Source organism: Octodon degus, unplaced genomic scaffold (genome assembly GCF_000260255.1).
Source record: "Octodon degus isolate 3935 unplaced genomic scaffold, OctDeg1.0 scaffold00189, whole genome shotgun sequence".
Lineage (NCBI taxonomy): Eukaryota > Metazoa > Chordata > Mammalia > Rodentia > Octodontidae > Octodon > Octodon degus.
The window spans coordinates 1,519,125-1,533,509 of NW_004524765.1; the positions used below are offsets into that span (position 1 = coordinate 1,519,125).

A 14,385-nucleotide genomic window follows, 5' to 3' on the forward strand; every position below is an offset into this window, starting at 1 on the left:
ACTCTGAAGGAGATGGACTTCAATGGGCTTCCAGTTCGCCGCTTACTTAACAGGGGAATCCATCACAAGGAGAGACAAAGAAACTACATCCTGATTTCTATGGGGTATAGGAAGGAAAGTTGGAGGATGAATGTTTTCTTTTAAACAAAGAAGTGAGGGTGAGCCACAGAGATAGCTCAGCGGACTAAGCATCTGCCTGGCGAGAACAAGGACCCAGGTTCAATCCCAGCTAGCACATGATGTGCCAGCCCCACCCTGGGTGCTCTGAGTTGGCCACCAAAACTGGGCATGGTGATGCATGCCTGTAATCACAGTGTTAGGGAGGCTGAAAACAGGAGGATCACTACTAGTCTGAGCTGTGTAGCAAGACCCCTGCCAAACACATAAACTAAAAAAAGAGAGGTGAGGGTGATGATAAGCCTTGTGCTGGTGAACAGCTGGGCTGTTCCTCTTTGGAATCGATCTTCCAAGTCCAGGTGACTCTACTGAATGTCTTGGAGTGGCCAATCTCTGCTCTTTTTGGTTTTAGACTTGATTTCTTACAACAGTCAGGTCACCGGGGCTGAAGGAGGGACACGGGATACTGGAGCTCTGTGATGTAACTGGGAGATAAAAGCTGTAGACGCTACAATAAGCAGACTGCTACACGGCCCGCAGCTGGCCCTGGAGGTGTCTCCTGAAAAGGTGGATCATGAAGCCTGTGCCAAGCATGAGGCATCTTAAGAGGAAGAACATGGCCTCCTGGACAAGGATGAGGAGGGCCGGGGCTCCTTGGACACAGCGATCTGGCTGTTTGTGGCAAGCCTGGCTGTCTCGCTTGAGCTCACCCAGAGCTGCAGCTATGCCATTGGTTCTTTCTCACAAAACATGAGCCTGTCGACTTGAATCAAATTTATACCTGGTCAAGGAAGGCCAGTTCTTAAAAGGATTTTGATTCCTTGGCGCAAGGGCATCATTTGCTTTTATTTCTTCTCAAATGCTGTTTCCCAGCCAACTGGAAGATACTTCCGCGTTTGTCCTTAGGATGCTGGCCCCGTGTTGAGCTCCTGAACACCAGCAACTCAAAGGCCAGACTTCCTGGGTGTCCTGGGTGGCTGGCTGAGAGGTCGGCAGCACCCAGATTCCCAAGGATGCCCCTGCAAAGTCCCTGGAGGAGCTGGTGTGGCCCTGGGCCTGTCCCAGAGGCCCCTAGTCATCTGGGATTGGGGTGTTGCAGTTCCCGTGGTAGATCTTGATGTGGCCCTCACAGCGGAAATAGGCCTCAAAGACGTCACTGTAGCCATGGTCCCGCCACCAGGTGCACAGCTGCCGGTTCCAGGTGCAGTCCAGCACATGGAAGAGCTCGGGGTGCTCCATGCCGATCATGGTGAAGAAGTCCTGGTCCCCGAGGTGGCCTCGGAAGTGGTACTTACTGGCCAGCTGCTGCACCTGCTCGGGCTCCAGCAGGCGACTGTAGAGTGGGGACTGGCGCATGGCCTCCAGGCTCAGCAGCATCACCCCACTGTTGAAGCCTGGGAGCCCTTCAGGGGGAGGCCCCCCAACCCTGGTGTTAGGGTTCTCTTGGCGGAATTGCCAGAATGTGTGCCTGCAGGAAAAGACGACAGAATTAGCCTGGCATGGGATGTACTGCTCCCTGTGCCTGCTTCCGGGGTCTTCACACACTCCTATCCTCATCTCTGAGCCCCAGTTTTAGAAACAGGTATATGGGAGCTCAGAGTCTGCACCCTGCCCCTGCCCCAGGGTGGCAGAGCCACAGCCTAAAGCCATATCCCCTGACTCCAAGTGCCACATCCCTCCACCGTCTTCCACCACCCCATGATGATGACATCAATGACATTGAGGTCAATATCCTCGCTATAGCTAAGAATTGTACAGACACGGGATGCACCTGACAGGATGGGACCTGCTTATTAACTCCTCACAGCGAGCTTATGAGATGAGTGCTCTAGGCGATGAAATGTCTTCACAGTAGAGGAAAACTCTGCCGAGAGGGTGTGTGACTTGCCCAGTGTCACATAGCTCAGGAATGGCAGAGACTAAACACAGACCTTTGGCTCCAGAGTCCACACTGTCCTGCCAACAACACAGGCAGACTCTCCTGCCCTCATCTTGCCTGTGACCTACAGAGCAGGAGGAGGGAGGAGAGGAGACGCAGGGCTGAAGGGTGAGCTGCTAACCACATGGGAAACAGGCCTCCGGCTGAAACAATTTGGCAGGCACACAGGAAGTGGGACTGGGGCCGAAACAATTTGGCTGGCTCAGAAAAAGCCTCACTCACAGCAACCTAGAGCCTAGAATCTTTGAGGGGCTGGACAGGGCCTGGGTTAGGGTGGGAGCAGCCGGGGACAGCTTTGTGGGACTATGGTTAATAAGGAAGGAAAGCCGCTTGCCTCTCCAGGAGTGACCCAGTGAGTGACCTGGGCTGCTGTGTGGACATCTTGTGTGCTACCTGGGGTGGGCAGGAGGGGGCGCAAGGAACCCTAGCCCACAGCCAGAAACCAGTGAGCCAGTGTTGGGAGGAAACAGGGCCCACTGCCGGGAAGGGGTAGGGTGGGCCCAGGTCTCCAGGGTAGGGACACATCTTGGCCACCCCAGACTGGAATAGCCACTTGTCTGGCTTATAGAGACGCTTTCCGGCCCATCTCAGGACAGGGCCTTTGTGCTGGGTGACGCAGGAATTTGACTGTGAGGCGCAGTGGAGATGAACCAGAGCCGCTCAGGAGACTGGCAGCCAACCCCTTCTCCGATCCCATCGCAGTCTCCAGGCTGGGAATGCACAGCCTTCCGGCCGTGTCAGGTACCACAGAGGAAGCCAAGACTTTGATCCTGGGCGGGAGGAGTGTGCCTAGAGACGCTCTCACCAGCAGAACACACGGGCCATTGTTCGAGTTTGGTCCTAAGTAAGCCAGAGTTCTGGCACCTGCCTACTGATATCCGCCTTGGCAGAAAGACGCTTCCAGAGCAACCCAAGAAGCAGTGGTCCTGGACGAGGAGCCTGCTGGGATGGGGTCACCAGTGGGCAATGTCTGCTCACTGTAACCCGGTTCTTCTAAGTGGTTAATTTCAGACAGAGTTACAAACCAGCTACCTGTCTGGGCCCTCTCTTCTGGTTATGGGTGATGCAGTTTCTAAATGTTTACCTGGAGCTTATCTTAATAATCATCTAAAAAGAAAGAAGAGACAAGGAAAAAAAAAAAAAGAATAAGAGGAAAATATGGAAACAGAGCTTTGGTACCTAAAGAAGGGAAGAGGGACTGAAGGGAGAAGAGGGGATTGGAGGAAGAAAAGAAAGGCAGGATGTACCACGTACAGGTAAATTCCCTACAATGAATGTTATGTCCCAATAAGATGAAAGAAAAATCTGAAAAGGCCACAGAGACTCACAGGCTCATTTCTGTGAAGAACACCCATCTTTATGGAAAGGAGTGCTTGAGGGAACCATGCAGAGCCCTGAGGGTCACGCTGGTGCTGGCTCTCACCCAGAGACCCTGGCCAGGGAAGCTGAGACCCAGATTCCCCAAGAGTAATCCTTCTCTTCTCTTCCTGGGACCACTATCACGGACCCTTGGCTACAGACTTCCCATGACTTTTTCTCTAGGTTTGTACTTTCTTGGCTGGTGAGGCTCAAGGCACGCTTTTACTCCGGAGAAGGGAGAAGTAAGGATTGGAATACGCTCAGGGAGCATACATGAGGCCACAAAGAAGATTCCAGAAGGTTCTGAAAGCACGGGTTGGCTGGGGTGAAGCTCAGGACACACACTATCAGGCAGAGAAGGCCCCCAAGTGGCCTGAGGTACATAAGGACAGTGCTGTATGTTGTACCTACCTTGAGCCAGGTTATCCCTGTTTACCAGTGCTCAGCAGCCCAGAGGAAGTCTGACAACTCTGGTCTTCCCCACAGAGGGAGCATGTGGTTTTGACGACAGCTATTGTTTCACTCATGAGTTCTAGGCCCACTCAGCTCTGTGGAAAGAGCCTGGAAAGGCCCTCAATTTCCAGTCCTCTGGGATGAAAGGTCAGGAATGAAGGGAGACACTCAATGACTGCCTGCTGTTCCATTGACCCTAGGTCCTGCAGGGACACTTGGGGACAGTTCTGTCATGGAGGCCATGTGGATGCCCTCTCTCCTGCTTAATTTCAGGTGATGACAGACTCTAGGTTCCACTTGAGCTGAGACTAAGTTCTGTGGGACAGGTGTGGGCTCCAAGTTCTTAGAGAGAACCTGCCCTGTGGTGTCAGTCTGGAGAGGACAGGGACTTCCCTGTCACAGGCAGCACCTGTATGTCCATACCCCAACATCCCTCCCACTTGGTTACAGGGCAGTGGGGATGGTCAGGAATCTCTTCTTCATGGTTGAAAGGCTTCCTTAAGGTCTCTCCAGGCCCCTTTTTTCTGGCCAAGCCACAGAAGGCAAACCCTCCATCTGGGCCTCCCTACACTGCAGGTGGCAAGGGCCTGCTTGGCAACTCCTGGAATGCTGTGCCACACAACGGGGTTGAGGAAAGACAGGTCAGGACACCATGCAGCCACTCAGGGCCTGGAGCAGATCATAGCCAGACAGGACTGGAATGTATGGCAGGTGTTTGAGTCTGTGTCTGGGACTCAGCCCTGCTAAAGCCTTTGGCTGGGAGGGGAGAGTGGAGATAGGACACCGGGACGCAGCTACCCCGGAAGGCCACCCCTGCCACCAGCCCCAGAGCAGGCTCCTTGCTTGACCTATGGAAGTGCTGTGCTGGAGGCTACTGCAAACATCACAAATGGGGCTCAAGAGAAACTTCTGCTCACAGTTCCAGGGGAAGTGCGAGGTGGAAGGTGGGCAGGAAGGCTCCTCACAGCTGTGGGGAAGGATCTGCTCCCCACCCTGACCCCACTTCCAGTTCACTGGCGTCTCTGTCCTTTGCAGAAGCAGTGCCTCCACCTGTCCCCCTTCTACCAGCATTTCCAAGGGCACAGTGTCTGTGCCCACAGCTCCCTATAAAGATGCTAGTTACCTTGGGTCAGGGCCACTCTGGTCCAGAATAACCCAAGGCCCCTACTCCCCAAGAAGGTTACATCCTGCAGTAGCAGGGTCAGGAATTCAGCGATGGAGCTGGGCAGAGGGATACAATCCACCCCATGGCCCTGCACCTATGAAAATGGAAAACACCACAGTCCATCTTCACCTCATTCTCACCATCCAAGGCTCAGAGGACAGGGATGGGTCCCAAACTGGCCAGGACCCCGACTGCAGAGGGGTTGCCAAGTCACCATGGGCCAGGAGTCTTGTCCAGGAGATGCTGGGGCCAGAGAAGGCAAAGCTGAGGAAATGTGGGTGTGGGACAGCCAGCAGGAACAGGGACAGGTCCTGTCCTCAGAGGGACAAGCGGGAGCCACAGTGGTCACATGGGCCAGGCCAGATGGATGAGTAGATGAGGAGAACATTGCTCCCCTGAGAACCTGGCAGGAGGAGGAGGAGGAGGAAGGGGACCGATGTCAACCACCACAGTGGAAGCAGCCTTGCAGTCTATAACCTGTACTCAGGCAGCTACGTGGCCTCTTGGGGCGTGGCTTGCTGGGGGTGAGGATAGGGAAGGGGTGACACCCTCTGTGGGCTGCAGTGAGACTCCAGGAGCAGAGGCGTGCTCCTGACTGCTGTTGTGGGAGCGCAGCCACCGGGTGCTGCTGCTCCTGCATGTGCCCTGCCCGCCTGCTCTTCTCAGGGTGTGGCAGCGTCTAGGGTCAGGGCCTCCCTCATCAGCCAGCATCTGGAGGCTTCCATTGCGACATGGCTCCCTGCTCCCCCTGCTCTGGGAGTCTGTCCGGTTCCCAGCGCTGCATGGACTGTGACCAAGCCCTGTTGTGGGCCTCTGCAGGGTGAGCAGAGCCGATGGCTGCTGTGACCAGCCACGAGGTGGCCCTACTGTGGTGGGCCTCCTCCTATCCAGGGGCCTCTCCAGGTCTGCAAAGCTTTGGTGTTTCCTCATGCCTCTGGGCAGGATGACCTCCTGACCAGCTGCCCCACCCTGAGCCTCCCAGACATCTCGCTTCTGTGCACTTCTTCTCATGCCTGTGGCCCAGGAGCCATGAACATGGGTGGGGAGCGGGCGACTCCCTGGCGCTCCAGCTGCATGGCACCCCCTCCTCACCCTTCTGGGGGTGGCTTGCCCAGCCTCAGCAGGCGATGCCTTCCCACTTACAGAGTCCCCTGGAGACAAGGCTGCACATGTGTATGTGAACTGCTGCTGCCCCACGGCATCACAGGTTCTCCCCACCCTGCACACTTCCACCCCTACCTCCTGACCCCCAGCCAGGCCCTGCACCCACAATCTGGCCTCACCTTTGGGGCCCCTTCCCCTCTCTTCCTTCCCCTCAGCCACAGACCACAGAGCCCACTTGGGCAGAACACCTGGCTCTCCATGCCCTTTCCCCAGAGACACCCTGCTCTGGTGACAGGGACAGAGGCAATCCCTCTGATAACTGCCACAAGTAGAGCCTGGGTGCCTCCTGGGCTGGGGACACTGTGCGAGGGCTGGCTGCCAAGGCCCGGAGGAGCCACAGCTCTCTGCCCGTGCCCTCCCTGGTGCTGGCCCCAGAAAATGCCAGCTGCTGCCACAGGGGCCTGCACATCACTCTTGGGGAGCAGCTCCAACCCACGGGGAGCCCCAGACCCTGCCCAGAGATGGCAGAGACCCAGCTCATGCCTGACCCTCCCCTTCCCCTGAGGTTAGGCAGAGGGAACAAGAGCAACACAGAGAGCCAGTCACCTTCAGAATCAGCTCGCTGTCCCTAGAGGTCACAGGACAGAGTGCCAGACACATGGTGGGTGCTTTTCTGGGACAGTGAGCAGAACACGGGTGGGGGTGGGAAGGGAGGCAGGGAGGGGTATGTGTGGAATTTAACCTTGTGTCCTTCGGTAGACTGAATCCAGCCACTCGGTGCCCCTCACCTTCACAGAGTGGGGCAGAGGGTGCAGGGACAGTGGGTGTGGCTCACCCAGGCATGAATGGACAGGGCAGTGTGGCCCCTGCTGCAAGGGCAACTGAACTGCAGCAGCTTCCCAAGCACCTGCCCATCACACCCAAGGGACCTCCACTGGGACCGTCCCTGTTCGTGGCCCTGCACATCTGTGGGTCTCAGCCAAGAAACAGGTGCTGGGGACAGACAGTCCCAGGCCAGTCCTCAACCAGTGGTTCTGAATGCACAGGGTGCTATCAAGGACTGGGGTTTCCCAGGCACAGTGCTTGCAGGGATGAGCTTCGGGGACTCCAGGACCGCTGAAGTCTAGCCAGCAAGGCTTTCTTGAAATGCCTAATTGTGTGAGTGCAATGTAGGTTTTGGTGGCCAGGTTTTACTGTTACTTCCTTTTGTTTCAGATGCACTTCCGTCTGTCAGCAAAGCCTCCAACTTGACCAGGTTCAGGCCCGTGTGACTCCTGACACCCTCCTCAGGGGTCCGTTATCATCCAGATGCGCGAGGCGGAAGTGAATCTATTTAAGCCTGTGGTAGACTAGGTGCCTAGAAGGAAGGAGGAGGGGAAGGAGCTCTGGAGAGGCAGGGATGGAAGCAGCAAGACCAGGCAGCAGCTTCTGGCCTGGGGAGGAAAGTGAGGCCAGAGGAGCAGAGGACTCAGGATGGACACCTGTGGATGGAGGTGGAACCGAAGCTCCATGGTCAGTTCCATGGGATGAATGGCCATGGCCGTGGTGACGTCACTGCTGGTTGCTGGTCTGGGCCCTGCCCTCCAGCTTACAGCAAAGGCAGTGGTCTCCCTGCCCTCCTGCTCCAGTGCATCACTGTGGCCACCTGAGCAGCAGCCCCAGGCTTCCTTCCTGCCTGGCATGCTCACAGATGCAGGGCCAGGCTGGGGAGACAGGGAAGGGACAGCTGGGGGATGCTGGCCCTGGTACCCCGTTTCCACGCCACCATCATTTCAGATGGCTGGAAGCAACCCTGCCTTCCGTCGCTCTGTCCGAGCACTGGGCCCAAGTGCTGCCCCAGCTCCCCGCTCTAGGCGCCAACTTTCCAGGGAGATACTTCTGAGACAGGATTATGCTATTCATCCCAGGCAGGCCTTGAGCTTGGCACGCTCTCAGCCTCCTGCACGCGGGTATTACAGGCACACACCACCATACCTAGCTTCCTAAAAGTTAATTTTCTCTTTTAAACAGGCAATGTTGGCTCCTCGCTGGCTGCGCTCCCCTTGAGTCTCCAGGTCTTCCAGATGACCCCTTCCACCTCCCCGTCGTGCCTGGGGTGCCCCCTTCCCAAGAAGACAGCAAGAACTCTGACCCCCTCCTGCCTCTCCCCACCTGCATGTGGCCAGCAACCTCGCAGCCCTGCCTGGATGCAGTACGGCCTGAGCTCACCCTCAATGTGAAGAGTGGGATTTTAAAAACCAGATCAAAGTTGGCACTGAAATCAGATGCTAATGTAAGCCAGCACCTAGAGAAAAGTTAGAATTCTCCAAAACACCAGTCTGATGGACACAGTGGCCATCCTCTCCTGTCTTTCTGTCCTGGGCAGTTCAGGATGGGGGGCTGCTCATCCCAGAGGAAGTGCCCTGCAATGACCAAGCCAGCCAGGGGCTCATCAGTATCTGGCCTGCACCCCCGGGGACCCACCCTCAACACTCCCAGCACCATCCAGGGAAGTCGGAACCTCTCTCCTGGATGCAGCCTCCCCTCAGCCTGCAGGGTCACTGTGTTGGGAGCACCGTGGGACACAACTACCAGCTTCTTCCCTTCCCTATGGGAAGAGTATGAAGAAACAAGGCTGTGGGCAGCAAAGAAGAAAGAACCCAGTATGCCTGGCAGCACCAGAACAGGCTAGGAGACCTCACGTCACCAGCCAACCTGCCCACCTGCACCCTGCTGATTGTCACGCCATGGTCCGAGGCCACCAGCATCCTCAGCCCTGGCCTCCCCAGACAGGGCTTCTCATTTCAGGGCCATTTCTCCAGCTGGGCTCTACAGCACCCCACACAGATATCTGCCAGCAGGGTTGCAGTTTCTGATAACTGGCCGTTGAAATCAGAGCATTGAGATAAGCTTGGCAAAGCTTGGTTTTCAGAGAAAACAATTTTTCTTCTATGGGCTTAAGAAATACGACCCTAGATTGAAACTGTAGGTACCCACATAAATAGGAAAGCCCACTAGTCTTCTGAAGGCCAAGGGAATGTGACACTCTCGTGCTGGAGGTTAGAAAGAATCCAGTTGCAAGATTTATTTCCAAACTTAAAAAAAAAAAAGTGAAACTGCTGTGAAGTCAGCAGATCAGTCCAAAGCCACCCTCTTCTGAACTTCGCCTCACCAAACCTCCAAGAACTCCCCTGCACATCCTGCACCTGGGGCGCCCTACTTCTCTGGGTGTCATCTTTTTGCGTCAGCGTCTCAACATGCAGTTCAGAATGCACATAACTATGTATTCCAGGCTGGCCTCGAACTTTCAGCAGTCCTCTTGCCTCGGCCTCCCAAGTGTTGGGATTATAGGCATGCACCACCATGCCTGGCTTCTCTGATAATTTGAAGAGAAGCACAAGAAATGCAGGCAGCTCGCCTACACCTACCTCTGGGGCAGTCGAATCACTCTATCTGCCAAGTGGCAGCCACAGGCTGAAGGTAGCCCTGGACCCAGCCACAGTGCTGAGCTGGCTTAGATGAAATCACACCCGCAGGTAACTAACGTCTACTACATGCTTGTTACATGACCACACTTTGTAAACAGTTTATATGAATGACTCCTAATCCTCAGAAAAGCCACGTAACACACATTACAAAGAAGGTGAAGATTATAGAAAACTCGTAAGTAGCACCAAGGGCTAGCACACATGAGCCCTGTTCAAAGTGCTCATATAGTTGAACTCGGTCACTTTTCACAAGATAGTAAACATTCTACCTCATTTACTCGAATGGGAACATTCGAGAAGCTGGACATGCTTATGCTGTGTGTCCCCTACCACCCAGGTATCACACCAAGAGATCCATGTGGCTTGTGTCCTCCCCCATTTTATAGAAGAGTGCGATGGGTTGCATCTAAATATAATGCCCCCAAAGCCTCAAGCACTCATGGGCAGGGCTTTGGCAAGGTGACTGGACTGGGGGGCTTATAGCTGGCTTGCTGCTAGGAGGAGGGGTCTGGCCGGAAGATGTGGCAGCTGGGGCTAGGGCTGGAAGGGTTTCTCTCCTTATCTCTCGCTGCTTCCTTTCCCCATGAGGTGAAGAGCTCCCCTCGGACAGGCCCTCTGCCCTGTCACCTGTCTTGGAGCCAGCTGACTTTGGACTGAACATGAGCCACCATAACCTTCTCCTCCCTCAGCTGGGATTGTTGGGTATTTTGCCTGAACTACAAGCAAAATGAAAAAGACAAAGAGGAAACTGAGGCCTACATAGGGAAGGAATTTAGTGCCAGGCCGAGCCTCTCCCCCATGAGGACAATACCAGGCTCCGTCTTCTCACAGCGGACAGCAGCATCCACCTCCAACATTGCTAAAGACAAAACACTGTCCAGAGCTTCTGCTCTGAGCTGGCACCACCGCCCCAGACGCACAGTCCCCTGGAATCAGCTGGAGCAGAAGCTTCCAACCAGGCATTCCAGATGGGCTCCACCCCAGGCTTGCTGAGGGGACCCAACAAGCCACACAGGGTACAACCCAAGTGAATGCACAGGAGGAAGAACCCAGGGGTTACAGAGGCCTGGTGTCGGGGTGCACGGCAGCGGCGATGTGCTCAGGGCCACGCAATGCGCACTTGTGTGGGTATGGACTACCTAGACCGGGCAGTCGTGGAGCCAGACAGCAGACTAGAGGCAAGCAGGGCAGGGGCAGGGAGACAACGGGACAGAGCTTCTGTTCAGGGTGACACTAAGGTTTTGGAAATGATGAGGATGGTTCTACGACATTGTAAATGGAACAAACACAGAAACTGCACACCTACGACTGGCTAAAGTGGCACATTTTGTTATCTGTGTTTGAGCACTATTCTTTAAAAAAAAAAGGAGTGGCAGAGGAGACGACACTGGGCCTGAACAGAGCTGCAGGGGACTGTCTTATGGCACAATCTTGATTCTGGCTCGTCCCTCAGGGCCACAGTCCTCAGCCTCCCCAAGCAGAATGGACCAAAGCCTTGCTCAACTCACACCGCTGCCTGCCCCGGGGCCTTCCCAGGCCTCTCTGCTGCGGTGAGCCCAAACCCTATCCCTCTGCAGCCACAGACTCTCCTGCAGTCACCCTGTGGCTGCTCCCAGAGCCGCAGACACTGGAGGCAAAGTTGCAGCTTCATCCCCTTTGTGATTAACCTGGTGGGGTCCAGGGAGCCAGGGACACCCAGGACAGGGCAGGTTCTCCACAATCGCACCTTCTACCTGCTCCTTGCGGAGAAGTGAGAATAAAAAGCTTTGAGGAGCGCAGAGGAGGCATTGCGTTCTGCTGCCACATGCAAAGGACACCGGGGGCAGGTGCACGGACTCACACTTGGGGCAACAGCGGGGCCTGCTCAATCTGTGCTCATCACCACGGAGGCGCCACACCGCAGGGACACATCTATGCACACTGTCACTGTACCCCTGACCCCGCAAGGCCATCGGGGGCCTGCCTGGGCAGCCTGGACGAGACACATCTGCCAGAAGTCAGTCCATTATTTACAGTAAAGCAGTTCCTAAGCCCCTTTCCCTGATGTGCACTTAGCTAACACAGACGCCTTTGGTAGAGATGATGTGCTCTGCATTTGAAACCTCATCCAGCAGAAAGATTCTTTTTTAAAAAGTTGATTTTTATGTGTGGTTTTCATAAATACTGAAGACCTGTTCTTGCTAGCACAGCAGTAGAGGGAAGAGGGGGACGCATGCCCCACATGCCACCTTCTGCAACAGCCAGTGTGACTGAGTCTCCCGGTGCCAATGGTCTGTCAGTCTGTCTCTCCCTCCGTAGCCTCTGTCAGTCTGTGGAGCAATCCCGACCACACCCAGCTCAGGCACAACAGCCTTGCAGCATCTTGCAGCACAAGGCAGCGGCGCTCTGACAGGTAAGGAACAGGGCAGCCTGGATGGGACCCCTGCGGGGATGCTGGACAGACCCCACTACACCGGGCAGAATCCATGGGACTGATGTGCAGCCATCACTGGACCCCGCGGCTGCCTTCACCAGACCTTTCAAATTGCACTGGGAGAAAACACTGAATCCCTGGCAGGTCAGTACTCATATTAAAGGCTGTCACCATGGTAACCTAGGTGCACGTGCGCGTGCACACACGCGCGCGCGCACACACACACACACACACACACACAGGGACAGGGAGGGAGGGAGAGGGAGAGGGAGAGGGAGAGGGAGAGGGAGAGAGAGAGAGAGAGAGAGAGAGAGAGAGAGAGAGAGAGAGAGACTGGCATTGTAGGCTGCAAAACCTTCCATCCCATCTATTACTTTTCTAAAAATGTATACAGTTTCTTGTGCTTTAAGTAAATATTTTTTAAAGGCTGATTACCCCCAGGGATGTTCCTCTGTATGCTACGCATTTCTGGGGCAAAGTAAGATGGTCCAAAACAGATCTCTGCTAAACATATTTCCTGAATAAAAATCAGAATACCTGGCCTTTTATTGAGACAAAATATACAACATCCTCCTGTGTCAGTCTCCTTAGTGCTGGGATTACAGGCATGTGCCACCATGCCCAGTTCAAACTTGGAACCTTGCACTTGCCAGGCAGGCACTTAGACCGCAGAGCTATCTCCCCAGTCCTACTTGCTTGCCTTTGACCTACATCTAATTCTCTCTCCTTACCTTCACCACTTGCCATCTCTGTGTATTCAATTTGTTCGTTTTTTATTCAATTTGTTCATTTTTTAAAGATTCCTTAAGGTGATCTGTATTTTATTTATTTACTTTTGGTGAGATCAAGCAGGATTTCTCTTTCTGTGTTTGGCTTACGTCACTTAGCATAATGTCCTGCAGGTTCATTCTTACTGGGGGTAATAGCAGATCCTCCTTTTTAAAGGCTGACGGGCAACCTCTGGCAACCTAGAATAAGAGTGTCCCTGTAATATCTCGGGAGGAGACAGGTGCCGAGTCCTGCTTCTGGCAGCTGAGTAGGGACACAGAAGCCACTGTCCCCATTGGGCCTGCTCCCCCTCAGGCTCACACACTGCCTCTCTGACCAGGGATATGTTGGCTGTCCTACACACTCATCACTCAAGCCTGCTGTTTGGAATTCTAAACCCATTTTCCTAGGAGATCCACTTCCCCCTGGCATTCGGGCTTCCATGTACACAATATAGACAGCGGGCCTCCAGCTTAGCAGGGGACCCACAGGGAAAGGACCGGGGCTGCTCAGGAGGCTCTGAGGGAGGGCACCTCACTGCAATGGCTGTGAAGGACCTGGGAGAGATGAATGGGGCTCTAGAAACAGAAGAAGAAGGAGGGTACTCAAAGACAAGATGGACCTGGCCGAGGGGAGGAGTCCAAACCCCGAGCCCAAGTTTCCCATGAGAGAAAGTCCCACCTTTCCAGGTCAGGGGAGAGGGGAGCTGTTCCCCCAAGGATAGGAGGTAGGTGGACTCCTGCTGCCCTGCTGGAAAAGGAGGTCTGAGACTCACAGGCCCGAAGCCCATGCATGACCACGCGTTTACCCTGGCTCCCACGGGGCCACGTACTGGCTAAGAAGGACCTCTGGGCCCTGAGGATCATAAGCCACTGGAAAGCAGGAGCCACTGCTCAGCTGGGGCTGTGAGCTCTGTGGCCTGAAACTGTCCTGCACTCGTAAGTTTTAAAGAAAAGCTATGAAGTACTCTGATTTTAAATGTTGATTTTTTTTTTTCTCTGAATGCCTTCAAGGCAGGTTTGGCTGGCTTAAGTTGTAGGGATCGAACCACAGCAACCTGAGCCTGACTGCTTTGTTGAAGCAGCCACTTAAAGAACTGAGCTAAGGGGCAGGCCCCCGATTTTTTTTTAATAGCCTCGTCCACACAGTCCATGGGATACCATTCTGCAGCCCCCAGATCTACAGTCAGAATATACTGGCTGGTTCTTTGGTTGCCAGGCTGGATACAGGCCAGAATCACACTGGGTGGATGATCCAAGTGCGGGTGCGCAGGCCCCATGCTAAGCCAGCTGGGTCAGGGTTCCCCTCAAGGGAGGGGGACTGGGCACCTCTACTTTGGAGGACCCTGGGTGGCCACTGTGGCTGCAGATGGCCAGGAGCCACTGGTGAGTCTGTATTCCCACTTTCACCTGACCATTCCACATTCCGTCTATATTACCAAACAGGGTTGCTGTCTCAACCTCTAGTTCATAATGATAAAATAAGAGTTCAGAAAAATAAAATGCTAACACCACAAGAAGTACTGAACAGGGTTTTTTGAGGGGTGTGTGTATGTTCAGGGTCTCACTACGCAGCTCAGACTCATAGTAATCCTCCTGAT

The 14,385-nt window shown here is 54.6% G+C and overlaps 1 protein-coding gene across 1 annotated transcript in view; it reads right to left on the bottom strand.

Moving 5' to 3' along the window:
* Nucleotides 1-326: 326 nt before the first annotated feature.
* The window catches only part of Xxylt1 (xyloside xylosyltransferase 1), a 140,235-nt gene continuing 126,176 nt past the window's right edge, over nucleotides 327-14,385 (bottom strand). Inside the window, exon 4 of the mRNA XM_004643995.2 lies at nucleotides 327-1,585. Within this exon, the coding sequence (XP_004644052.1) occupies nucleotides 1,189-1,585 (397 nt within the window). The 3' untranslated portion in view covers nucleotides 327-1,188. The remainder of the gene's footprint in view (nucleotides 1,586-14,385) is intronic.